At 43.5% G+C, this 27,469-nt stretch overlaps 1 protein-coding gene across 1 annotated transcript; it reads right to left on the bottom strand.

The window, feature by feature from the left end:
- Positions 1-340: 340 nt before the first annotated feature.
- Positions 341-27,469, bottom strand: boc (BOC cell adhesion associated, oncogene regulated). The gene is made up of 18 exons (XM_042398890.1): positions 27,129-27,469; positions 13,285-13,413; positions 12,556-12,828; positions 8,940-9,086; positions 8,105-8,248; positions 7,305-7,598; positions 5,897-6,169; positions 5,533-5,801; positions 5,256-5,421; positions 4,536-4,604; positions 3,974-4,183; positions 3,455-3,630; positions 3,123-3,345; positions 2,824-3,009; positions 2,522-2,733; positions 2,327-2,415; positions 1,764-1,915; positions 341-1,468 (listed from the first exon to the last, which is right to left on the bottom strand). The coding sequence occupies exons 2-18, from the start codon at positions 13,394-13,396 to the stop codon at positions 1,299-1,301; spliced, it is 3,165 nt and encodes a 1,054-aa protein (XP_042254824.1). The 5' UTR covers positions 13,397-13,413; positions 27,129-27,469; the 3' UTR covers positions 341-1,298.

Raw genomic sequence — 27,469 nt, forward strand, 5'->3', positions numbered from 1 at the left:
CTGTCCACAATGGAGGGAAGTCAATGCAGTGTCCTAACAAGGATAAACGTGTGCATATGTGTTTCATAATATAATAATGCCCCACTAGGTGGCACTTGAATTCAATAACATGTTTTTTTCTAGCAGGGTATTGTTTCAAGATCTGACAACGGGTGGAACAATAGTCATTTAAATAACCACATTGTTAGAACCAAATTACACAGTAAATTGTCTGCTCTCTCTGTGAAACAAAACAAAGCACAGAAAATACTATTTAAGCACAGTGTAACGTGTAAAGAATGACTGCAGACTGTAGTCATCACACATAACTCAGATTGAAAAGATGCATCAAGGACCCAGATCGATTTCATAAGCATTTATTTACATGCAATAGTGCTCCAGCATGTGCAGCCACAGAACGGCTACACTTAAAAAAGGGGGGAGTGTAGATTCAGGATCTCCTTCATTTTGATTGCAGATGTCTCTGGCAAAGACTAATACTTAACGCACCAACCTGTGAGGGAGGAATAATACTGACACACATGTCACAGCGCCCTCACCTGGCAGTCATTTGGTAACCAGCACATGAGTAAACAGAAGTGGTTGCAGTCTAGTATATAAAAGATCAGCTTATCCATGACTGAGTTAAAGATATTTTCCAGAATCTCTCCCATTCAGTGATTTAAAAAAATAACAAAATCAAAAAAATAAATAACTATACAATATATAATCTCTTGTTCACTACTGAAACAGAATGATTTATGTTGCATACACTTGTTAATAGTTTGTTAATGATGAACAATGCATAATACATTTGTGTTATCGCTATACAAAATGACAGACGAACAGTTGTATTTTGAAAACGTGAAAGAGCAACAGAACTAAACAGCAATGAAGCACCTCATAATTACAGCATCAGACTTTCTGTTGAATGGTCCCTTTGTTTCTGTTGTGTGTAAAGCTAAGTACCTAAGGTCCAAACATTTAGGATGGAGGTCTGCGAGGAATGAAATGAGGAGTGAGGAGGGTATGAAGTGCTGAACTGAGAGGAAGCCCTTGATCTTCTTCACGTAAGGAATGACGTCTCAAACTTATTTCCCTCCTCAGGAAATGCAGACTAGAGTTCAGCATCACAACATGGTACTCCCTTTGTCCATGATGTAGTGAGGTGGGGGGTTCATGAATTAAAAGTCTTTTTCAATATGAAAATAACCTTATATACAGTATAATCAAACACTTATGTACAAAAGCATAAATATATAAATATCTGTGATACAAAAATAAATATTTTCTCTTGTTTTCTTCTGTTTAACAGTCTCTTATGCATCGGTGGTGTTGTCTGTCCCTTCGTCCTCAGGCAACGCCTCATTTGGGAGGATGTTCACTCCCTGTATCGATATATCTTGGGATTGTGGCGTTGTGGCTGTTGAAGACGATGTGGTGAAAATCCCTTCATCTTCTAGGGATAGAAGAGGAAAGGACCCCGGCTCTACATGAAGAAGGAGGGAAAGAGAACTGGTCAGAAAACTTGAGGCTGGTTTTGCATGATATGAAGTACTGATACTGAGGTTTAAATAATGTCAAAAGTGTCAAACATTTGAGCATGAAAGTTCTCGTCCTCTGGATCAGTGTGTTTCACAAAATAATCTTAACTCAAAGTCCATTTATGAGGTTTTTCTGAACTTTTCACCTCATCTTCATCAGCCAATGGAAATTCATTCAAACAATTTCAGTCCAAATCATTTCAGTCAGGAGACGATTTTAATGGAAGGGTGCACCCTTACTTTGAGTGATGTCATCCTCTGCTTTGTCCCCACTGCAGAAGCTGCCATCTCCTCCTAGTTCCTGTGAACTGACGAGTTGATGGGAAGAGTCAAGGAGCTGAAGAGTGGAATCATCAGGAGGGAAGCAAGTCCGTTCATGATGATCAGGACCACTGATGGAAGGAGGAGAAATAACTATTTATGTTATGGCTGCGACTAAAATTTATTTTCACTTTAAGTCAATAAAATGTCAGAAAAAAAGTCAAAAACTTTAGTTTTTTTTAGTTTATAATAATATGAAACAGAAATCTTTGGCATTTTTTCTTAATAAATTACTTACATAATTAATCTGTTATCAAACTAGTTGTTAGTAAATTTTCTATTAACTAATTGATAAATTGATCAGTCGGTTAAAATTCTGTCCCTAAAATGGAACAAATATTGTGAAAATCTAAACTGTTTTGTCTAACTTGAGCATTTGTTTTTTTGCTCCCTAATTAGTTGAATAACTTCAAATTATTTGAGAATGTCCCTCAAATACAACACAGTAGATGTATACAGATATAAGATATAAGAGTTTGTACCCGTTGGAGTAGTGGTAGACAGGCAGATGTCCATTTGAAACTGTCTGTGGCAACAATGTGTCACATTCCATGTCACAGTCCACCTCCTCCTGCGAACACAAGAGCATATAGATTATAAACTCATCAAAAACAAAAAGGACATAATAATTACAGTTTTTTAACAAGTAAAATAAGCCTGCATGAACTGTGTTTTACCTGCTGCAGCCCTGGCAGACAGTGCGTGGGGTGGTGCGGTTTGCCGTTGGGTGTGTATTCCCCATTAGGGGGGTAGACACCATGTGGAGCGGTCATGTGGGCGTCCAGCGGGCAGTGGCCAACCAGGGCAAGTCCCTGAAGAGGAACCATGGTGTACTGGCATGATGATACGGGGGCGGCCACAGCAGGAAAACACAAGTCTGACGTTTGCTCTGGAATAAGCACAAAAAGAGAAATGCGATTAAACACACATGGAGGAAAAAACTCCTGCAAAGACCTGAGTGACTATGAGGAACACTTACTCTGCTTAGCCCAAGCCCTCCAGAGGCAGAAGGGGATGAAGGCGACAATGATGAAGACAAAGGCTCCAAGGACAATACCAACAATGAGGTAGGGAAGGTCGCCTGGCCGGGGCACCAGTCCGCTCTTCTGTTCCGGCCCTGGGTCTGGGGTTTCTGATGGAGCAGGCCGCTGCTGATTAGAACGAGCTGAGGATAACAGAGGAAGAAAGGGGGATAAAAACGGTTAAAAAGACCATTCAGACTCACTTTAGTGTCTGTAGATACATCTGAAAGGTCAGTTTGAGCCAAAATGGCCTCACCTTTCGTCTCAAGGATCACCACATTGCCAAATTCGCTCTCTCCCTTCTCATTGAAGCTCTGCATCTTGATGTCGTAGGCGGTCTCAGGCTGCAAGTCAGTGATTGAATGCCAGTATCTGTCTCCCTCCACCACATCCTTCTTATAGTCACTGTCATTATCGCTGTCTGTCGGCCGGTAATAGATGTAGAAACCGTAGATGGGCGTATTGTTTACGGGAGTGTACTGTTGAGAGGAATAAAATGTTACAATTTAAGATATCACCAAAAAAAAAAGTTATGCTGCTTAATGATAGGGAAATTTGCTTTTTCCGTTTTTTCTTCTCATCACTCACCGTCCATTTGAGGATGATGGTGGTCTCATTGATGGCTTCATTGTAGGTGATGTAGGGTCCATCAACGGGGCGTTCATGGGTTCTCCCACCCACCACTGTGTACGCCTTTGAAGGGGCACTGGGAGGACTGGAACCGATCACATTCACCGCCACAACACGGAACTTATAAGACGTACCTACATGGAGAGGGATAATCATTACTAATCTGTCTCTTGGGGCTACAAGCTGTTTAGAATGAAGCTCTGTATTGTGTGTAGACTAATGATGTTTGTTTTCAATTTAGGTTTTGTTTTCCTTTTCAGAGCAAATGCAATGTTGATTGCGATCTGGTTATGGTTATGATTGATGGCAGTAATTACTTTAACAACACTCATTATGCTGATGAATTTACGGGTCATGGGACTGTAATTATGCAGGACATCATCATTGTAATTATATGGTACTACATCCAACTTCTCGCCCCGACTCTGCCAAAGTCAGAATAATAACAACACTGTTGAAGTGCGTGTGAATACGGACCTTTCTCCAGGCCAGTGATCTCCACCGAGAGCCGCGATGGGGGGATGTTTTCCACCGCCGTCACCCAGTCCTCTCCTGCCTTCTTTACCTTCTTGTACTCCACCCGAAACGACTGGATGGGGAACCCGCGGTTGCCACGAGGAATCCAAGTCACGTATGCTGACGTTTCTGTTGCTGTGGAGACTGTGGGCTTGTCTGGTGCCTCGGGAGCTGCGGGAGGAGGAGCAGGGGTGTCAGATAGAGGACAAGAACAGACAAACTCCCACACAACGTCACTGTAATGTCTAAGAAACAAATGACAGTAATGGTAACAAAACAAATAACAGTAATTATGACAGTGAAGGCAAAAAAACACATCGCAGTAAACTTACTGAGAGCTCATCCTTCAGTGACAGAAGTGAAAGAGAGATCGAGAAATGTCCATGTTAGTCAAAAGGAGAACGGTTAGAAGTTGAAAGTTTTACTGTACAACAATATTTGGTTACAGTTATAGTTAGTATAGTTATTTGGAGGTGAAGTTTGCACAAAGAACAGTAAGGTATAGGATTGAAGGGATACTCACGAGAGAGGCTTGGTGAAGGAACTGCAGGAGTTTTTGGCGGATCATTTTGCCCTCCTAGACCTTTGCGTCCTGAAGATGTAAAAACAAAAAGTCAGATTAGAGTTTAAATTAAGGAACTGCATTCTAGGCCATGTTTAAAGGACAAGATTGGTGATATTCTATCTTTTTGTTGTCAATAAATCTCATGAGAAAACCAACAATGTTTGAGTCCATCCCTTAATACTTCCCGACTTCCCAGTCTGTCTGTGGCTCTCAGCCTTGAGCTCATTCATCTCTAAGAAGACGTAAACCTTTAAAAACAGGTCATGAATACACTTTTATAAATTTTATAGTCTAAATAATATCCTAAAAGAGCTAGGCATCGTAAATTGTAGCAAACATTCCTCTACTACAGTAAGTCGGGTACTGCTTGAGGAAGGAACACGTCTTTTAAAATAGTTTGAGGTCTATGACACAGAGGAATAAGATATCAGGTTTAGACTGCATATTCAATATTTGTCATTAGGATCAACTCTTTGTTCGTTTTGGTCTTTTTGTAGAATTTGTTAATAGTAGGAAAAATACAGATCATCAACAGATTTATCCTTTAAACATTTTTCATTAAATACACCGTCAATGTAGAAATTACGACATAAATATCAAACAGCAGGGAATCAACATGAAAAGCTCCAGCACGTGTGTATTTCTAAACACTCCATGACAACTCTGACTGTGTCGTACCTTTGCCAGTTCTGAAGGTCATCATTGCAGGTTGTCCCAGACCTGCGCAGTTCTTGGCAGTCATCTCCACCTCATACAGGCTGTCGGGCTGCAGCTTGGCCAAGGTCAGCTTATGGAGAGAGCCTGAGATGCTGCTAGAGGTCCACTCTGCTAGAGGGTCTCCCACCTGAGAAAGAGACGGAGGGCTGAGTTACTGTTTGTTGAGTGTCTGAGTGTTTGAATGTGAAGACACTAAAAGATAATATAATTAAGTCTGAGAAAAAGCCCTTTGCAGTACCTTTCTGTATTTGACCATGTACTCTAGCACAGGGGCTCCACGGTCATGCCGTGGCCTCCAGGTGAGCTCATAGTAGTCAGCCTTTCCGGTGCGTGGCTGGCTGAGGATGATGGGCGCGTCCGCAGGCAGGATCTGTCCCGGCAGCTCAGAGCAGTCTAGAGGTAACATAGCGCCCGAGACCCCAGGCCTCACGGGCGGCTGCTCTCTCAGCACTTTATCTGGGCTGAGGGGCCGATATATCGAGGGCAGCTTCCCTCTGGATGAGATCCCTAAAGAGAAAAAGGCACATACATCATGAAATGTCAAGGCTGTGAGAAGGAATAAAAGCATTAAAGCTGATAAATTACCAAATTATCCAACTTACCAGTTGATATTGTGATGAGGCGAGCGGAGGCCTGTGAGCTACCCACTCCGTTCTCAGCCATGCACTGGTACAGCCCATCATCCTGAGGGCCCACGTTGGAGACTCGAAGCACCCGCGACGTCAGGCGGTGGCGAGGAGACGGGGAGAGAGGTTTGGCATTGTGGAGCCACATCACCGAGGGTGCAGGCTTACCACGCGCCTGGCAGGTGAAGCGCACCGTCTCGCCATACACTACTTCCTGCTGCTGCAGCTCCACCGTCACCTGAGGAGGCTCTGCAGGGGACAGAGGAGAAAGTGGGTAAGACACAGAAACAAAGTAAAGAGGCTGCCTCCAAAGCTTATTAGGAACTTGAATGTTACTGTGAAATTTTTTGATCAATCATTTAGTCTATAAAATGTCAGAAAAGAATGAAAAATGGCCATCACAATTTTCTAAAGCACAGGGTGATGTCTTCACATAACTTGTTTTGTCAGTCAACAATCCAAAACCTTAAAAAAAATTAATTTACGTTAATATGAAATGGAGAAAAAACTACAAATGCTCACATCTATTAAGCTAGAAGCAGTCTATTTTTTTTGCTTGTTAAAGAGCTTCAATGAATAAGTGATTATCAAAATTGTTGGTCATTAACTTTCTCTCAACTAATCATTTTAGCTCTAACAATATCACATGTGTATGAGTGTGCATGTGTATGTATGTATGTATGTGTGTGTGTGTGTGTGTGTGTGTGTGTGTGTGTGTGTGTATGTGTGTGTGTGTGCATGTGTGTATAGAGGCTATATGACAGGGGATTGTGAGGAGCCAGGGAGGTGAGGCCCGGTAAGACCCAGAGTTGATGGTTGGCTGCTTGTGAATCAGGGAAAAACAGAGCTCATTACAGCTACAGCAGCTCTCTGGCTTTAATTAGAGCCAGCTGCAGAGAGACAAGCCTACAACACACACACAAACATGCATGCACGCACACACACGCACACACACACACACACACACACACACATATAGAAATCACTGTAAAAACAGTCATCCATAACCTAGACCCACTCAATCTAGTCCTGCTACAGAACAGAGAGCTCTGTCTCCACCGACTCTTTCTTACACAACACCACCCAGTCTTACATGCTTCTCTCACACACAAGTGCGTGCACACATACAGACCCTTGTCTTCTCTGTCCGCCAAACAGGAGTCAGTCTAATTATTAAATCCATGACATAGACAAAACTCTACTCATAAAAAAAAAAAAATTTGCTATGAAAAGCCTTAACGGGAATCTGCATGTAACAAATTAGTTTGGGGTCTGGTTTAAAAGCTGTCAAAACAAATCATACAAAAAGTCTAAATGAGGAAAAGTAAACCAACGCAATACGTTCACACTACATTCATTTACTTCTCTCCTCTACTTTACTTACCGAACACTTGCACGTCGTAGAGCACCGTGGCAGAGCTGCCCAAGCCGATGCCGTTGTCAGCCCGGCAAATGTATGTTCCCGAGTCGCCTTCGCCCACTGCATCAATTAGCAGGTTGCTGAGCAGGAAGCGTGTGTTGTTATGGAAACGCAGGTCCTGCCCATCCTTTGCCCAAGTGACCTGCGGAGTAGGGATGCCACTGGCCACACACTCCAGCACCAGCCGCTGGCCTTTGGTCACCATGATGGAACGGGACGCCGGCGGGTAAATGATACGAGCGACTTCTGACGTGGAGCCTGGAAAAGATGACATTCGCTGTGATGTGACACACTGACACCATTTATAAAGCTGTGAAGGTTCTTTCGCCCTTTTCTATTTCTTTAAATGATTGTTGTGTCTGGATTTGATCCAGAATTGAAAGGATTTAAATCACAATGTGATTTCTAAGCACTTTCATCTCTGCCTTTGAAGACGTAATATCAAAGTGTTCAAATTCTGAGTTATGAGCGCCAACACCTGTGACTAAATGTATCCTGGCAAGATCGGATGAAAAAAGTCGCTCTGAACTGGCGAGTGTGAGCCACATGTGCGCCACATGTGCCCCCAGTAACAGTTACAAACTAATGATGTCTTTCAGTTTTCCTCATGTCGTTTCTTGTTGACTGAACAGTTGATATTTCAGTTTGGCAAATTTATGTTTCATGTCTTTCCAATGTGTTATGATACAAATTAGTATTAAAACAATTTGTGTAGTTTTTTCTGTTTCTGTGTTAACATCAGGGTGTTGGAGATGGTGACTCACGGCGTATGCGCAGGCGGTCAGCGGAGGTGGAGGTTTTGACCTCCTGAGTGACGGGGTTGTAGGCAGCACACTTGTACGGCCCCTCGTCGTCCTGCGTGGCATTGGCTATCTGCAGGTTCCCTGACGGCATGATGAGGTAGTTCCCTGCAGGAGATTTTTTTTAAAAACAAGATGTCAGACAGAGCTCTTAAGGCCTGACAAACCTATAAATGAATCAGATTGTGCACCAAAAACACTAACACTCACACAGCAACTGCAAGGGCAGTTAATCCTTTTAAGTGGCAAAAAACAAGCAATACTATCAAAACAGTAGCATAAGATCAGCCGTTATGTGCAGGAAGATTGAATTCAAATATACAAGAATTTACAGGACAAAGACGAACCACAGAAAAATGAAGTCCACGTTGTGAAACACAGCGTGTAACATGAGTACTATGTGCCATTCCAGTGCATGTGTGCACTGTCAGAGACCACAAGGTGGTGCCCTAGAGTCTGCCCAAGAGCAAGCAGGGAATGCAATTCAATGTGGTATTCATTTCCTCACAGATAAGCTGCAGATATCAGTACCTACAGCTCCCAGGCATCATCAGCATACCAACCACAAACCACTGGAGCTTTTCTTCTCTTCCAGGCAACTTAGAAGTAAATAGTTTGAAAAATAAACAACTGCATCCCCATGTTTCAACATTCTTGAGATAATACCCTTATCACCGGTTTTACGATGGGTCAGATAGCAGGATTATAGCATTCCGGTAAATTATGAAGATAGTATGGGAATAAAGAGGGAGGCAAGGAAAGACAGTGAATTAGCCGCAATGTGAGAGCAGCACGATACCTTTGGACGTCTCCAGCCATTCCTGTTTGACACTGTAGCGGACCTGAGCCTTGGGCTGGCTTTCCGGGAGGTGACATTCAATAACAGCCGTGTTGCCTTCATCGACCTCGATTTCCTGCTGGTCATCAGGCTCGAAGTCCCGCAGCTCTGAGAAACACACAAGCAGGGAAAAGTCAGCGCTGTCGCATAGCTGCAGCACTATTCTTTCATCATCCTTTACACTGTGTAAATCACAGCACTGCACATATACAATCAGTCCTCAGCTTTAGAAGTAGAAAACCACAATATTCTGAGCAATAATAAACTCTATAATAACTGTGCTGTTTCCATATTGGGTGTCTCTCACATCAGCATGTCCTTATTGTATTGTAACCGCATTCCCACCACTTCTCTAACGTGTTCTCTCTTTGAAATAAAAACCTCCTCCACTTACATTTAGCAATTTCTTTCCCACTGCTTGTCTTCACGAGGAATTTTATAAAAGCACTCTGGCTAAAAACATGTGCCGCATTTGAAGCAAATGTTTCTTCTTTACTCATTTTATGTCACTTTAGATAAGGATAAAGCCTAAAAGTGGTATGTGTAACATTTGAGTAGGTGTCATTGATCCTGTCAAACATTATACTGGGACTGGAGCCGGTTCAGATTCTGTGGGAAATGGAGAGTGGGATTACTGGGGCCATGTGCTGCGACTGTGTCCCACAGACACACAGTCTGCACAGCACAGACACACATCTGACCTCTGACCTGTTAAACCCCCCCGCACCTGAGCGGCCCGAAGGCCTGCCACAGGGTCAAAGGTGAGAGGTGTCCATCCTATAGAGTTTCAGAGAAAGATATCCAGTTTGAGTTTAGGAGGAAACAGCAAAAACTCTGCTCTTAAGAAGCTGAAAAAAAAAGAAAAAGAAAAACCCACAAAAAGCTTAGCGGGGGGGATGCTGCCATTTTATAGATTTGAAGCAGGAGTAAACTAAAATGAGAGGAAACGAGAGAAGGGAACAACTCACGAGGGGAAAAAGAAAGTAACAATTTGTCATGCAGGAGTCCAACAGTGAAATGAAAGATAAATAAAACTTCTCCAAGAACGTAATTAAACGTCTACCAGTCTTTGTTGATTTATTCTTAACAAACACAGCCTCTCTTCATTCTTTCCAGAGGTGCTACAACTGCTTTGTTTTTCTTGGACCAGCAGCTCTCTTTGGCAAAAAGACCACGCTGCTGGTATAGACGGTCAGCTGATGAGTCTTTGTATACAGCTCTAATTCAATAAGCAAAGTTTAGTTAAGGCCAGGGTATCTACTGATATGGACATCACAGTGATTTACTCAAAGCACTGAACAAACACCTTCACCGCAGGCAGCTCTGATTTATTCAACATGCATGTTGGATCAGTCTCTCCGTCTGAGTCTGGGGGAGCTTTAATGGGAGAAATGGGGGATATCAGAGGTCTACACACACACACACACACACAGCTTTATCTCCGACTCTGTTTCAGCTCTTTTTCTGAAAGATGAGAATCCCAGCCAGGACATGTCAAGCTAAGTGGTGTGTGTGTGTGTGTGTGTGTGTGTGTGTGTTTGTGTGTGTGTGTGTTCGAGGAAAAAAAGCCTTAAAGAGAGACTGTGTGGCGCTCCATTTGCTAAATCAATCAGGTGCTGTTTTTACAGCCAAACCACCCCTCCCCACCCCCCCATATCTGTACACCTTCCTCCTCCTGCCTGCTTCCCCCAAATTCCTCCAGTTACACCTTTTAACCCCCCCTCACACACACACACACACACTACCACCCCGCATTCTTCACAGGAGCAACCCCGCATGGGTGCCTCTCAGGTGTGTGTGCGTGCATGTGAGCGTGCACACATATGTTTGTGTGTGTGTGTGTGTGTGTGTGTGTGTCTGCATCCTGCAAGCCCCGGGTGAGAGGCAGAACAGAGGATTGATGGTATTCATAAAGTGAAGCAGACCTCCCGCACCAGGGCTGCTTGGCAAGGCCGACTTAAATAATTCTAGAGAGACAGTGCATTTATCATCTTTATGTGAAGCAGCAGGAGGCCCGTGTGTGTGTGTGAGTGTGTGTCTGAATTATAACATGTTTGTGCAATGTGTTGTGAGTTCACGTTGTGCAGATACATGTCTCTGTTTTCTGCAGCAAAAGGGAGGGTGATTGTCTGCACAAGAATTTGTGCGTGGAGCTTTTAACTTATGCCAAAAAAGTGCATATTCTTCAGAGTCGGATAGCGAGGAGGGTCTGGAATCAACCTATCCTGATCACAAAAAACATGTGCATACGGCTAAGAGGGCTCACATGGAAAGGCAGGCATGTACACTCTCCCTGTGGAGCAATTCCTTAGGCGGTTTGAGGGTGGCCGAGGAGTTATTAAATTATAGACGTTTTTTGGGGGGAGGCGAGGCAATCTGTCTGGCTTCACGTGTGGTCATCTCAACATGATTCATCCACTTTTGGAGCTATCAATAAATTTTAATGCCTTTGTACAAGTTCCACACCACAGTTTCTCATAATCACAGCTTGACAGACGATCACATGAGAACACGAGAAGATAACAAAGGAGGAGGGAAAGTGAAAGATAATGAAAGGTGGGAAGGGGAGAGAAAGTGACAGGGTGAAGAGTGAAAAATGTGTGAGGGAAAGAGAAATGTGTGTGTAAGGTTATGGAGGGTTTCAAGGAGACAGAGAATGTGACATCACGTCTCATCTTGTGTGAGGATCTTGTCTCAACTGGCCTAAAAACACTTCAGACTCCAGCTCTGGCAGTCTCATACATCACATCAATACATGTGAAACAATGAGTACAGTTAAAAGCGACCTTTTTTTTGTACCTAATAATGTGTTCAAGTCAGGCATACACCCATAGCCTCTGTCCACTCGCTCACGCACACACACACCACCCTTATCTTCCCCCTGCTTTTTACAAAACAGCCCTCTACCCAATTACGGGGCCATAATTTCTGGTGAGCCCTGCTGTCGGGTCCCGTGGAGAGGAATGTGGTGTTGTGGGGAGCAGAGGGGCCGAAGAAAGGCAGGGGGCCCCCAGGCTGAGTCCTGGTCCCCTCTCCCCGCTCTGACCGGCCTCGGCCCCTGGGTCCCCTCCATTCCTCTGGCTCAGGTTACACAGCTTCAGGCCCCCTCTCAGTCCCATGATGCATATCAAATATAACACTGCACACTCAGACCGGCACTGCACTAAAAACGTCAGTATGGAGAATAATTCACTTTAACTTCCATTAGATCAATATGACACTAAAAGCAGCAGTTTTTGTCTAAGCTCACAGAATGATTACTGCCCGACTATCCGGAGCCGTTATCACTAATCAGTGATGTGCAACAGTTTCTCATCATTAGCACCAAAACTGTAGCTGAAGCTTTATAAGAACCAGATTCAGACAAGCCACAAGTAGTGGAAAAATACAAGGTTTACAGTGTTGTATTGGTGAGAATTTTAAGCAAACAAATACCACCCCTTCACTGTTTTTGTTCTACTAGAAGAAAATGAAGTCAAAGGCGTTCTTTGGATGCTCTGACAAACCAAAATAGGGGCCACAAGGGGACTGTGTTTTTGTGTTTATGTGTCGTATCTTTGTGTGGGTGGCTACTCACTGGCAGCAGTGACGTTGGCAGGCACACTGGCCAAGGCTCCAGCGGCGGTGCTGGCCACACACTGGTATCTGCCCAGAGTCAGGTTGGAGAGAGTGGGGATAAACAGGCTGTTGGGCCCCAGCACCACCCCAGGATCTCCATCCACCACCTGCCGGCCGTTGAGGCGCCAGCTGATGTTGGCAGAGGCAGGCCGGGCACTGCAGCGCAGGTTGACGCTGCCTCCCAACTTCTGTACCACCGACACAGGCTCTTCAGTGAACACTGGAACCTCGTCTGATGGAAAGAAGATTACACAGAGCAGTCAGCAGCAATATAAAGCTCATACAAGTCACCATATACAGGTGTTTCCCTGCAATACCTTTTCCTTTGGAATTTCTGTTGACATACAATACTTCTTTTCTTTTCAGTTCAGTACTGGTGGCTAGTGCAGCTCATCCAAGCTACCTACTTCTTCAAATGTATTTCAAACAAACTGCTATTGCAGCTGCCAGACACGTAAAACACCTCCCTCCCTGTGAGCCAGAATACTTTGTTCTTGGCAAGACTTATCCTGCACCAGGTGTTTGGAAAAACTAATGTAAAGGCATTCATAAACTGATCATAGATTAAGTCCATAATAGGCTATATGAAACAATAACAGAGTGCACAAAAATAGAGACTTTTTTTCATTTTAATCCTGCAGATTTGTACTTAGATCCAATTTTTCATTGTCTCATTTTGTCTACTCACCGGAGACGGAGGCGCCGCTCTGCAGGCAGCACAGCAGTACTGCTCCAAGAGCGCACAACACTGGAGCCCTTCTCTTTTTCATCCACGGAGTCCAGTCTCGCTTTCCAGACATCTTCCATACACTACCTCCTGAAACACAAATACAGAGAAGAAGGGTAGAGGGTCATTTACAGAGTTGGTATACTCAAAACAAACAGCATAAGCTATGACCTTCTGACTGAAACAAACAGAAAGACAACAAAGCCACCAAAATTCAGCTTGGAAACATATATAATCCATCCAAACAGGCAGTCTTGCATTTATACATGTGCTGCTCTCTCTACTTCTAACTTAGTTGTATACACACATACACAAACAGGCAGCCATTAACAAAACACAACCCAGGCAAGGCGGTGCACTCTGCAGTACCCTCAGCAGCCAAACTCCAGACACAAATAAAGCCTTTCTTTTCTGTCAGCCCCCATCTCACTACTGACCCCATCTCCTCCGCCTGTACCCGCACCCATCCAGCCTGTGTTCATCAAAAGGGCGCCCTCATTCTGCGGGCCGTAACCCGACCCCTCCACCTTCCCGCTCAGGTGAAACCGATACAGGTAGAGGGTCCAGGAGGAGGAAGGAAAACACACAGGCTGCATTCAGCAGTTGGGACAAAGAACAACTAATGAGAGGCAGGAGGGGAGGGGGACGGGGGAAATATATATCACAGCACTGCGGGAGTGTGTGCATGTGTGCGAGATGGAGGTTCTTTTATACTTCAGTGCAGTATGTATTGGGAGGAAAATGGAGGAGAGGATGGTAATGGTCAGTCTATTAACAGTTAATATAGAGAGGGGAGCTTTTCTCTCTCCCTTGTCGCTTGCTGCCAAGTTTCCCGAATTCTTTCCTGTCAGGTTAAACTAACAACTTCCCGTCAGGATGAGGAGGGTGGTCCTGCAAAACTGAATCTCTCTCTCTTTCTCCCTTTCCCTCTCTCTCATATACATACATGTCGCTGAACATGCACACACTTAAGGGCATAAACTGTCCTGCTTCGAAACAGTAAAAATGGAAGTGCACAACTTTCTCATACATATTTGTCCTGATCTTATTATGGCAGGGAGATGATTGATGAAGCTCGGAGACTAGGGACTACACACAGACACACACACACAGAACAGGCCAAAGCAGGACAGTAAGAGAATGGAAACTCTTACAACGCACCTTCATCATCTAATGGCCCCAGTGAAAATGTTTAGCTGCCTGGCACATTTATTGAAAATGAGCAAAGCAGCAGGCTGATGGAAAAACAGCTGTTAACTAATCCAACCGCCACACGAGACCACACATTACTGTGCTACATTTTAATTGCACATTATGAATGTGTGCAAACAATTTTAGATTGTTGCTGTACATGTTATGAGCATTAACAAAGAACTACCCAGAAAACAATGTAGAGCTCTAAGGATTACATCCGCAATGACTGATGACTGGCAGCGGTAACAAACTGTGAATATAACATCAAAATATTATCATTTTTTAAGAAATTGTTAGCAAACAGTTCCTTATTTAGTGCAAAATTAGCACTCATTTGTTTCTGGCCACCAATCTTCACTTTCATTTTAGCTCTGTTTTTGTTCTCCACCAACCTCTGAGTAAAATATCTGGCTCTTTAGCTGCTAAATGTTCCACTATGTTTACTAAGTCAGTCGCCTACTTAATCTGTCTGCTACTTGGTGCTGTTTACAGTGCATTTATCAGAGCTTTTTGCTCTGAAAACAGCTGCTTGGTGCGTCCAAAAATGATGCCGATAAGAATATCAAGAATGAAGCAAAGCAGTAAAGTTGCTGGCTGTAAAACCAAAACAAAGACACTAAAAGACAGTAAAACACCTCATAGAGCTGTGGGGTGGGGTGATAATTCTTTGAGGGTTCGTCACAATGAGTGACGCCTTTCACATACACGTAGTCATGTGATTCATCATTAATATAAAAACATTGATTACAGCTGCCTTAAGCAAGGCAAAAAATTTGGTGCCAGACTAGTTTCTCAAATGTGGAGATTTACTGCTTTTCTGTTTTATTGAATATCTGGACTGTTAGTCAGAGAAAATAAACCATTTGAAGATGTCAGTGTGGACTGGGAAATTGTGACAGGCATGAAAATAATCCTTAGTTGCTGCCCTACATACATGTACACTTCCATTTACTCACACGTCCACTCAGAGTGGCTCATCAGTAGTGGGCTCGCTCAGTAAACAAACAGCAAGCTACAGTGGAACCAGGAGTGAGCATAGCTGAAGGCCTGTGGCTTCTGTGGCCGGTTGCTGTATGGACACAACCCGGGACAGCTGCCCATAAAAGACACATACATCTGTATTGAGCACCTGTCCTAACTGTGAGAGTCGCTAACCGTAAACCACACCAGTCAATCTGCCAACTGGACACACAGCAGGACACTGAGACCTCTTACCTGGCCGGTTTATTGTTGCCAAATTCTGTCTCTTTAACACACAAATAAAAGCAGAGGCAGTGAGACAGGAGGAGAGACAGAAACAGAGATAGAGCTTTGTTATAACCTCGGTATGAAAAGGCCCCTCGTACATCATCACTCCCTAAAAACAGCCCACACTCCTTTGAGCCTGTCTGTCTGTCTGATTCATTAGTCAGCTGGGTCCTGTGTTTGCTTAGCGGATACCCTGCCTCAAGATGAAAAGTTGGCCTGACATCTACGTCCAACTTTTTCCATCCATCCCTCCCAGAGAAGTCACAGACAGAGAAAGGGAGAAGAGCCTCCTACGCATCAGCGAGACTGATAAAAACCAGAGCACACTCACAGACAGCTCCCCTAAATTAAGAACTGAGAGAATGTGTTAGTGTGTATACGTGCCTGTGACTGTTTTGTTACAGCCTCACCAGTAAAGTACATGGCAAACACTTTGTGGGAGCAGCTTTGTGGCATTAAAAAATACTTCAGTGACAGTTCAGCGTAGGGAACTGTGTGAACTGTTCAAATCTGCCAGCTCCAGAAGTATGATTACAGAGGAGTGGAGTTATTTCTGTAATCATGTTGAGGAATTGAGACTTGACTACTGTGAGACAGGGCTGCCTTAAGACTCGACTTGACTGCATGTGAGCAAGAAATCCTGGAATAATAAAAAATACATAAGACAGAGACACATAGAGCTGTGTGTTGAATATCAAAACGTGTCTGTTGCTGATGAAAGTTGACATCACATGTTTGGCCCAATTTATAGTCTTGTTGACTTGCTCTTTAGTAAGATTGTGGCAAGACACATTTAAATCTAAATTTGCCAATTTTAGTTCTTGTACAGCTGCTTGTGTTTGGATAACATTTAAGTTTGGCTTCTTTTGAAGAAATAAAAACTTATATTCCTCCAAGCACAGTATCACAAAATATAACTTGTTGGTAACAAAACTCACATATCCTGTCAATCATAATTCAAACAACACCCAGCCACACATCTTACATGTTTATTTATTTATTGGGCTCATGCATTGAAAGAACTTGAAAAGAACACTAAGTAGGGATATCAGCGCAGATCCTGATTTTATCAAATGGATCAGGTATTGGCCTTGATGTCAGCAATCCACATAAAATACTTTACCTATGTCATTATAACATTCAGTCACACCAGGCGGCCAACTTAATTTCTAGTGCCACAGCGCCTGGTCTCATGGCACCTTGCATAAAAATTATGCCAACGAGTTCCTCGCAGTAAGGTAAACAGATTTTACATTTGGGAAAAAGAGACCACTGGTATCGGATCGGTACTCCGGGAGGGAGGAAAGAAAAATATTGAAATGCTGTGTCATTTTAATGGACCTGAAAACATCTTGACTTTGCTTATGAACACTTGTGACTTGACTTGGACTTGCCCTCAAGACTAGGGACTTGAATTGACAGGTGTGTGTATCCATGTGCAACATCTGTACTGTGTATATATCGTGGAGAGTGCTCGGAGAAACCGCAGCTAGCAGCTAGTAGCTAGTATGAGGTTGTGGCAGTGGTGTGTAGGCATGCATCATGAGTGTAGGTATGCGAGTGCCTTATATGTCATTGTGGGAGAGTCACTTGACAGAAGTTCATTGTGAGCGTGCTAAGTAAAGACACCGGGGCCCCTGTTCTCCCGGGCCACTGCCGGTCCCATTGTCCCCCTGCCTCCGTGGATAAATTCATTTTGACAACCCTGCTAATTGGATAAAACCAGACTGGAGCCTCCTCCCTGAGCTCTCACATTCCATCTGCTTTCTGGCATGGAGAAGACACACAGGAGGGGCGGCGGTGGTGGAGGGGTAGCAGGGTAGTAACTCCTGAGGAGCTGAGCTGTTGAATATTTATCACCTCCCCAAACTCCCCTCTTGCCCTCCCTCCTCCCCCAGTTTTACGTCTTTTTACACCCTGTGCCCCCCTCCCCTCCCCTCCCCTCCCTCGAGGTTCTCCAAACACCACAAAGCCCCCCCTTTAGATAAACACATGCGGTGTCAAGTGTGAGGAGTGCCGGGGGTTCAACTGCCCCGCTCGGGCCCGCGGCCCACAATGCCATGCTGCATAGCTGCCATGCGGGAGGCCGGTTGCCCCTGGCGACGCTAACAGGCAGAACGCACCTTAATAGAGTGGAGAGTCATTGTAAAGCAGTGAGCCGGTGCACGGACAAAGACCCCGCAGACCCCTGGAGAAAGGGGAGACGCTACTCTGAAGGGCCCGGGGAAGAGCTGATGGGCCCTGCTCAATGACCAAAGAGAAGGAGGGGGGGCTCAATGACCAAGAGGTTTGAGAGTAGTGTGTGGAGAGTTTGGGGAGGCGGAGAGGGGGGGCTCAGTGCCTTTATGGATTGATGTGAGATGGGTGAAGGGGGTTTATGGGTGGAGTGGGGGGGGTGGAGGGTGGGGGTGTGTGGAGAGGTTGACTGAGAAAGCAGAACGGCAACTCAAATTAATAGAGAGGATGTCAACTGGCAGGCGAGCAGGAGGAGAGAGCAGGGCCTCGTCAATGAGAGGGTGTGTTTGAGAGAGCGTGTGTGAGAGCGTCGCTGAATGTCCCAACATATTTTCCCCTCACTCTGTCAATCTGTTTGCTGGCCTCTCGCTCTGGCCCCGGTTTCTGCTGAGTGGAGGAGGATGAGGAGGGTCCAGAGATTGCTTAACAAACCAACAACAGTACAACAGCACACCCAGTTTACCATCGGACCATCATGCAGGGAGAGAATGACAACACAACAACAAAGAGGGGATTTTTAGGAAGAATTAGGTCATCAAAAACAGGGCTGCAACGAGTTATCATTTTAATTATTGATTAATCAATTGGGCAGAAATGTCACAAGTTCCAAGATCACAAGTTAACATCTTTCCAAGCCCAAATATATTCAGCTTAGAATTACATAAAGTTGAGAGTCCTCACATTTGAGCCGCTGAGACCATCAAAAGTTTGGCAACTGTTCTCGAATCAACTAATCAATTAACTGTTTCAGCACTAACGGTTGACAATAAAGGTTTTCTCTCAATTGTGCCACCAAAAGTCAAACAACAATAATGTCCCTATGCCCTGACCTGATATGGGCATTTTTTCAATGCAGACACTTATGTGATTGGTAGTTAATTACAGTAGTTATCAATATGTCATTGCCTGTTTTTCACGTTTAAAAGATGAAATGAAAAGTTTAAACTGATTGTCTGGTATCACTTATGGCGTCCTTTTCAAGTATAATTCTCCCATTGAGTATCTGCCATGTATCATCATGGTGCCATGGATAATGCAGAGTGCTTTGGACAATCTCCATACTTCTCTGTTGTTCTTCACACAAGCAAAAAACTTGGCAAAGAATAAATCCTAAATCTATTCCCATCTATCTCTCCTCTATCTTGAGACCGGCTTTCTCGGACAAGAAGAGAACGTTCTGGAGTCTTATCTTGGCATGGAAACTCTGCCCAACAGGTGGAGAGGGGGTCAGTCCAAATCCTCCACTCGAGACATCACTTGTTCTCATGCCATAAAATTACACATCAAAAGCAACTAAGCATCTCTAATGAGGTTGAGAATTTACCCCCCTCCTACACACACACACACACACACACACATATGCACACGCTTCACTAAGTATTAACGAGCTATATGCTTGTCCAAACCCTCCTTCACCCCCCGAACCGACACTAACGAGCTACAGAGCGTCTCGAGGATTAACGAGGGGGATCTGGACAGACCCGCAATGGAAAGAAGGGGGGGGCGTTCTAATCAATTAGGCACTGCCGTATTTGCATAATTTAGATAACGAAGCTGAATTAACCACGGAGAGCTAATTACGGCGCCATGGTGAACACACCCACCCGCATTCCTCTGCCTGGCGTGAGATGCCAGCGTGCCCACCAGGGCCATGGGAACAGGACCATCACGCCTGTTTTTAGGGAGTCTGAGCCAGATAGACTGACCAAACAGAGATTTAGGTAACATTAGCCGATCACATCTGAGGAGGAAGAGAGGGATGGAAGGAAGGGAGAAAGAAAAGAAGGAAAGATGATTATAGAAGGAAGGAGGGAAAGATGGATAAAAAGAAGGAAAAATGGATGCGATGGATGGATGTATACTAGAGCTGCAACAATTAATTGATTAGTCAATCGACATGAAGTTAATTAGCAACAATTTTGGTAATTGAATAATCACTTCAGTCATTTTTTAAGCAGAAATTCCAATGTGTGTGCTGGTTGTAGCTTCTGAAATTGGAGGGTTTGAAGCTTTTCAGTCTCATACATGATAGAGAAGTGAATATCTTGGTGTTTTGGATTGTTGATCACACAAAGAAGACATCTGAAGAAGTCACTACAGGCTCTGAGAAATTATAATGGGCATTTTTCACTATTTTCTGACATTTTATAGACAAAACGATCGAACAGTTAATCAAGATAATATTTCGGCAGATTAATCACTAATGAAAATGATCACCCCTAAAAGATAGATAGATGGATGAAAGAGAAAAGGGGAAGATGGTGGAACAATGGAAGAAAAGCGGGATGAAAAGATGGATAGGAGGAAAACAAGAAAGGAAGAAGAATTACGTGGAGGGATGGAAGGAAATAAGGAAAGATAGATGATGGATAGATGGAAGGAAGGGAGAATAAAAGAAGGACAGATAGATACAAGCTATCTCTATAGCTGGCTAGCTAGCTATTTATTATCATTTATTCATCTATCTAGCTAGTTAGTGAGATACTGTAGATTGATACAGTAGCTATTCAGCTACATAGACACTCTAACTCTAGAACTGTATTAAAGACACACTATACATTTGTTATCCTCATGTATGCAAATATTTTGACGATGTATTAATTGTTTGAGTCATTTAATCAAGCAAAAATGCCAAACATTTCCAACATGTCAAATTTGAGGTCAGTTTTGGACAGTTGGTTGAACAAAAGAAGATATTTAAAGTAGAGCTGCAACGATTAGTTGATTAATCAATTAGCTGCCTACTATTAAATTAATCAGCAACTATTTTCATAACTGATTAATCCTTTGTAGTCATTCTTTAAGAAAAAAAAGTCCAAATTCTCTGATTCCAGCTTCTCAAATGTGAATATTTTCTGATTTCTTTAGTCTTCTCTGATATCTTTAAGTTATGGAGAGTTGCTTGGGACAACAGTAGACATTTGAGGACATCACCTTGGACTTTGGGATGAATGATCGACATTTTTCACTGTTTTCTGACATTTTATGGACCAAACGATGAATTGATCAATTAATAGAGAGAATAAACAACAGTACAGCCCTAATGTAAAGATGTCACTTTAAATGTATAGAGTATATGTGTGTGTTGAGACTCTTGTATGGAAGATGGACCATTTCTAACTAGCTTTAACTGAGCAACAAGAGTCTCATACGCTCATAATCATTCCCATACAATACTGGGAAAACTAACTAATAGCCGGGATTTCACAGTACTCATGACACACGCGCGCACACACACACACACACGCAGTTACATATTTCACTTACCCACAACCATTCTTTCGCTGCCCATGTTCTCTCTCGCTGCACACGCACACACACACACACTTGATGACACATAAGCAAGCAATCACACAAACTCCTATTACATGGTAAAAGTAAACTCACAGAGGCACATAAATATGCAGACCTCAGGAAGTTTTTCCAACACCAAATGTCAACATGCAAAAAAAAAAAAAAAGGCTACCACTTATCCTCGGCTTGAGAGATAAACTACATGAACATCACGGCATTCATGCATGCTATTATAGGCTGTCATAGCTGTACATATATGTAGCCTACTCCATGTGTGTTCCTGCATCGTAGGGAGGGAAGGCGAGAGGGGAGGAGGGACGTGAGGGGGTGAAAGGGGCCCCCAACTCCTTTGGCAGCTCATGCATCAGAGTGAATGGAACCAATTATAAATCAAGAGCAATTTCTCCCCATTATTCAGCAGGAACCAGGAGGGAGGGAGAGAGAGAGAGAGAGAGAGAGAGGCTGCCTGGCCCTGTAGGCTAACTCTCAGTGGGAGATGAAGGAAGGAAGAGAAAAAGCAGAGAGAGTGAAATATTATATGAAAAACAGATATGAGGAGGCATTAGGAAATCGAGATAAGAAGAGGGGGAGGCGGAAAGAAAGAGAGGGATAGATGAGGGAATGGAGAAAAGGCTGTAAAGTTATATGAAACAACTGAGGGGGAAAGAGTTATAGCAAAAACAGATATGAGCAGGAATTAGAAAAGCTAGAAAAAAAAAAGAGACAGGAAATTGAACAGAAAGAGAGGGTGTGGAGCGTCAAATGGTGTTCGAGATGGAGCAACCGGTCGAAGTCGGTTGTAAAGTGAAAGCTGCTCTGGCCTGAAGGAGTTTGTTAAGAGGAGAAACAGCTGGAGGAGGCTCGTTTCAAAGAGAGCTCTCGGTTTCAGAAGCTGGATTAGTATGTGTGTGTGTGTGTGTGAGAGAGAGAGAGACATGGTAAGGCAGAGCTACCATTTGTCCTGTCACTCAGAGCCACGGATGTGCTCTGAAATATCATAAAATACAACCTCACGCACACATAAGGTTGGACGACAGACAGAGGCGCACTGTCGATGGAAAATTCCAGTTCTGATAACCTCGGGGGCCCACTAACTAACTAATCTGGTGCCCAGTGATTTATTCTGTTGAATCATGTCTTCTCCTGCCAGTTTGACATTCTTCAATGATGAGTTTTTTCTCTCTGGGGCAACACTTTAAATCTGATTATTGGTTAAAGCCCTGGAACACAACCCAGCTTCCTTGACGTTTTTCTGGTGCTTTTAATTGTTTCGTTCACACATGCTCAAAGAAATACAGTTCCAGCACATAAAAAAAAGGTACCTCAGGTTGTAGTCTTGTCCCTGAACATGATGAAGCTGCAACAAAATGTGTGTAATAGAGACAGATACTAGCTGAGGCTTCAATTGAACAGTCCCAGTCAGAGTGTAATCTTGTCTTGCCTGTGTGTGAATGATCTATTAGAGCGTCTGGGTTGCTTTTGGCTCGTAATAACACCCCCTAATCTTTGTCCAAATATCTGCTTTGCACACACAGGGCTATTTGTCTACACACACACACACACACACACACACAGCTTTCTTACACCGGGTCTGGAGTTGATCAATGAGTGAAAAGCACTCACACCAGACTCACAACGTGTGTGTTTGTGTTTGCGTGTGTGTGCGAGAGAAAGTTAGAGTACGGCTTGGTTAACTTCATTATCCAATCAAGAGCTTCTTAACTTTTACTTTAAGTAGTGGAACAAATCAACTCAACTGGTTTAAAAGGCTTTGGATAATCAGTATTAGAGAACAGAAACAGGGACAGAAAGCTTTAATATATTTATAATACAGATATTAACTGAAGACAGACATCCTGATATGGTCTCTGGATGCTATTTGAATTTTTAAAAAATGGTGTTTTGCTTTGGAAAAGTTGCACAATCATCTCTGAAAAGCACAATTCCTTTGCAACAATTTTTCCATCTGAGGCATTTCATCTGTCTCACTTTTCCTCGTGTACAATAAATCTTCATTCCTGCCTCAATAATCTCACTGTTTGATCGCAGCCTGTTTAATTAGCCTCTCCAACCCTCTGTCAGAACTTTCTCCTTCTCTATCCCCCCCTTCTTTTTAACTTCACATTCCTCGCTCTCTCCTTCTCTCTCCCTCTCTCCCTCTCTCCCTCTCTCTCTGTGGTCCTGGTTGACAGGGAGGATCAGGAGGAGAGAGGTATGCAGCCCCAGGGGAGTGGCCTGGACCCCGGCCACCTGCCGGTCCAGGTGTCCCTCTCTGGTTATCCATGTCTGACTGGACACAGAAAGTCTCACGGGGACGCGAGGCCTGAGCTCCGAGCCTCCAATCTGTCAGTGCTGAAGGACTAATGCACCGTATGTCAACAGGCCAATAATGTTCGGCTCTGGGAAATCAGGCAGCCTTATTTGGCGATGAGTGTGCTCCTGGCTCGTTTATGAAAAGTACATTAACCCAGAAAAACTCTTGATGAAATTAAAAAGAGTAAACTACCCACTTCTCTCACGCACGCACTCATTCCTCCCCTCTTCTAGTCTTAAAACGACCACTCAGGTGAGGCCGGCTGAGGACCAAAATGACAAGCAATACATTCCAGTGTGAAGAGATGATCCTGAGTGGACAGGAACCATCACTCACACACACACACACACAAAGACGCGCATACACACATTTGCAACGAAGGCCCTCAGATTCTGCCTGCAGGCTGTTATGACTGCATGAGTGTACCCGCTGTCATAGAGATGAAAGCATACCCTCAGGAAGGATTTTTTTCCTCCTTTGTCAATTAACGCCAATGTTACACCCTCTACAATAACAATGCTGCTTTCCAGCACTGCAGTCAAACCTCAGGAACTTTGGCGAACACTCACACACACGAGATCCGAGCGGTAACAGCAGTCCTCATGGAACCGCTGGCTGTTTGTAATCTTGAAATGCATCTTGAAAATTCATCTCCATCTGAAGACTTTGATTTACATCCAGATGTAAAAAAAAAAAACATACCACGCTGTAAAAAGCAAGAGTCAAACAAGTTAAATCCTATCCCTCCACTTATAACATACATCAGACTTTAAAACGGGGAGAATAAATTTCGAAACCAAACTATGATATGAGTGAAAAACTGTATTGCCATTGGCCGCAAACCTAAATCCACACACTAACTTTTCTTTACAAGCCATGATACATACGAAAGCTCAGCTCCTATAGGCCGAATGAAAAAGAACCACTATACGGGCCAAAGAGTGGAAAATTGGCCGCTTTTTTGCTGCTACAAGTCCGTTTGGCAGGTGTCCAAGATCAATCAGATGTAATTTCAAGTTCCTTTCATTGAAAATGTCTTTCTGGCAACACAAACTTGGACACATCAGACTCTGTAACGAAAAGACAAAGTTAGTTTCCTGTCCTGACCTATAGGCACGCACATTTTCTGTCCCAACTTGTAGGATTTTAGAGGACTTTCCTACACCGTTAGCGGCACATTTTCAGTGCTACCAGTTAATAAGTGTTGTATTGGCATGGGACCATAGTCTGAAAGTCATCATAATATCCTGCATAAGTAAAAACATGATATTATAATACTTCTATAGGGACTTGAAGTGTGCCTGTGGTATTAAGCAATGAATGAGGTCTACTTTACTGTAGTCTAGGGCTGACGATTATTTGGTTAATCTTTTAATCTATGAAATGTCAAAAAAAAAATTCTCAGAGCCACGGTGTCGTCTTTAAATTACTTGTTTAGTTTGAGTGTGTGTCAAAATCCCAAAGTTACTCAATTTACTATCATATATGACAGAGAAAAGCTGAAAATCCTGACATTTGAGAGGCTACAACTAGGGGATGTTTTGCATTTTTGCTTGAAAATAACTTAAGTTTAAGCTTCTGTTGATTGGATAATCAATTAAATCAACTAAGGCTGTACTTTAGAGGACTATTGGCAGAACATTTTCCGTACTTTCAGGTAGTAGCTGTTGTTTTGGTCTGGGACAGCAGCCTGAAAGCGTCTCATTCATCATCATATCCTGACTAAAAACAATATCATGATGCACCCATACGAAGCATGACTGTGACTTTCAATAATGAATTGGGTCTAAATGTCTTGTTTGTATTATAGGAGTTTAGATGTCATATTTTCAACCTACAGTAGCTGCATAATGTTGAAATATGCTGTGATATCTTGTAAGATTGATTATGAACTCTTCTAATTATGTTTTTCCGGCTCCATACAAGAAATCAAAGGGGCCAAAGCAGTGTGAGAAACAGGCAGATAATCAGACTGGAATCAATTAGTTCAACTTTGATCCACCCGACTGCCAGAGCTGATCAACAGAAACAACAAACTCATGCTACTAAACAACAAGAGGCTCCTTTTTTTTTTTTTTAACTGAGACCAATTAATTCCCTCATAAGCTGTGCGCCTAATTGGAGGAGGCCGGGCCATTCGTTTCGACTTTTAATCCAAGTGACATTGATTCAGCGGGAACAATCAGGCCCTCTTGTCTGATGCCATGTCTGTCACTGAATCGCAGAGGTTCCTCCGTGCGAGGCAGTTGAAATGTAATCCAAATAACAAAGCGACACCTGGGGTTGGAAACTTGAGCCCCTGCGGCTGTTCCTGCAAGGCCTCTCTGTCTGTCCAACCGGCCCCCACGGAGACTGACACCCCGGCCAAGACTCATTAGCAGCCCGGGGATTAAGACAAACATTTTCTCATTAAATCAGACGTGAATGAAGAGGATGATATCAGGAGAGACAATCTCTCCTGACAGCGACGCAGGATGCTGCGTTCCTGGCTGCTCTGAGCTGTCAGTTTATTCCTTAATTAGGTTATTCTAACACTATAGGAGTTTGGTTTTGGGGAGGGGGGGGGGGGGGGGGGGTAGAGGGGGCTGTAGAAATGCACTCAGGTAGCATTGTTATAATTTGCTCATTTTGTGCAGAAACAGGTGAGTAAAGAAAATGTTTTGCATCTTAATCCAGCTGATTATGTTTGGTATTTTCACTAAAACGAAGGCGCATATTAGGTATTATCTATGAGATCCATAATGAGCATCATCATGACACTGATGGGTCAACACACTGTTTACCTCAACATGTCAATGCATTTTGTCCCTTTCCTTTACTTGAACACCGTTTTCCAAACTTTACATCCACCACTACATGGCTGCACTCCCCGATGGTAATATGGGGGTAAATCTGGCAGAGCTCACCATGTCTGTTTTCTGTTACCCTATGGGAGCGACTACATATAGGCTGCGGCCTGCAAAACGTAGACACATTTTCCTTCAAAGAAAACGCATGTATTCCTAAAAAACACAGCTGTGAATCTCTGCAACGTGTCACACAAAGCCGATTCCTCCTCACATACATGTATCGGACTGTAATAGTCGGCAGATACACAGAAATCAAGAGGAAAACGTTGGAAAATACGGACGCACAGCTCATCCAATCAACAACAGGCTAAGTCCCAACGCAAAGTTAACTTTTCTTGTTTAAAAGTTGATCCAAAAGCGAGAGCCAAAACGCGCGTTTCCATCCAAATAAAGGAGATTTATGGTGCAGACACTTTGTCGCAAAGTTACACCGCATCAATAAGAAACAAAACAAATGTTGCTATTAAAGTACTCACAAGCATGAACAAGTAGTCTTGACCCAAAACTCACAACTCTTTCTGTTTATAAAGCAACAATCGAGTCGTTTAAGAGTCCCGTAGAGCTGCAAAACACACATCATAACTGATACATTTATTTATAACTTTATAATACATGTTGATACGCAGCGTAACACCGCAAAAACATGGACCGCATGAAGGAGTAAAACTTACCAAAACCGCTGTATTTGGTGCTCACACCTCGTTTTAGCCCAGCCGATCTTCACTTCGCCTCTCTTCTGCGGTGAGTCTTAGTCCCAAAAAACAAAAGTTTTTACTTCTCTTTTCCCTCTAAAGCCTCGCTGCTTTAGTAATTTACTGCGATGCCACCGACATTTTCTTCGGCTCCCCAAGTTCTCACATTGAAAGGCCGTTTTTGGATGACTGAGCTCTCAAACAATTCTCCCTTTTGCGACGCCTTTTCGGGTCCTCCCACTTCCCAAGCAGGAGGAGGGATCTGAACAATAGGGACTGGCTCCCAAAATCCCAGAGCTGGGTACTGCAGCGCCGTTTCT

Source organism: Thunnus maccoyii, chromosome 21, assembly GCF_910596095.1.
Source record: "Thunnus maccoyii chromosome 21, fThuMac1.1, whole genome shotgun sequence".
In the NCBI taxonomy this organism is placed as follows: Eukaryota; Metazoa; Chordata; class Actinopteri; order Scombriformes; family Scombridae; genus Thunnus; species Thunnus maccoyii.

Excerpts from the sequence above, each read along its gene's own strand:
- boc (XM_042398890.1), bottom strand. The coding sequence starts at position 13,396 with ATGTCTGGAAAGCGAGACTGGACTCCGTGGATGAAAAAGAGAAGGGCT. Across the intron at positions 12,829-13,284 it reads GAGCGGCGCCTCCGTCTCCG|ACGAGGTTCCAGTGTTCACT; the intron begins GTGAGTAGACAA and ends TCTTTCCATCAG. Across the intron at positions 4,605-5,255 it reads GACCTTCAGAACTGGCAAAG|GACGCAAAGGTCTAGGAGGG; the intron begins GTACGACACAGT and ends TTACATCTTCAG.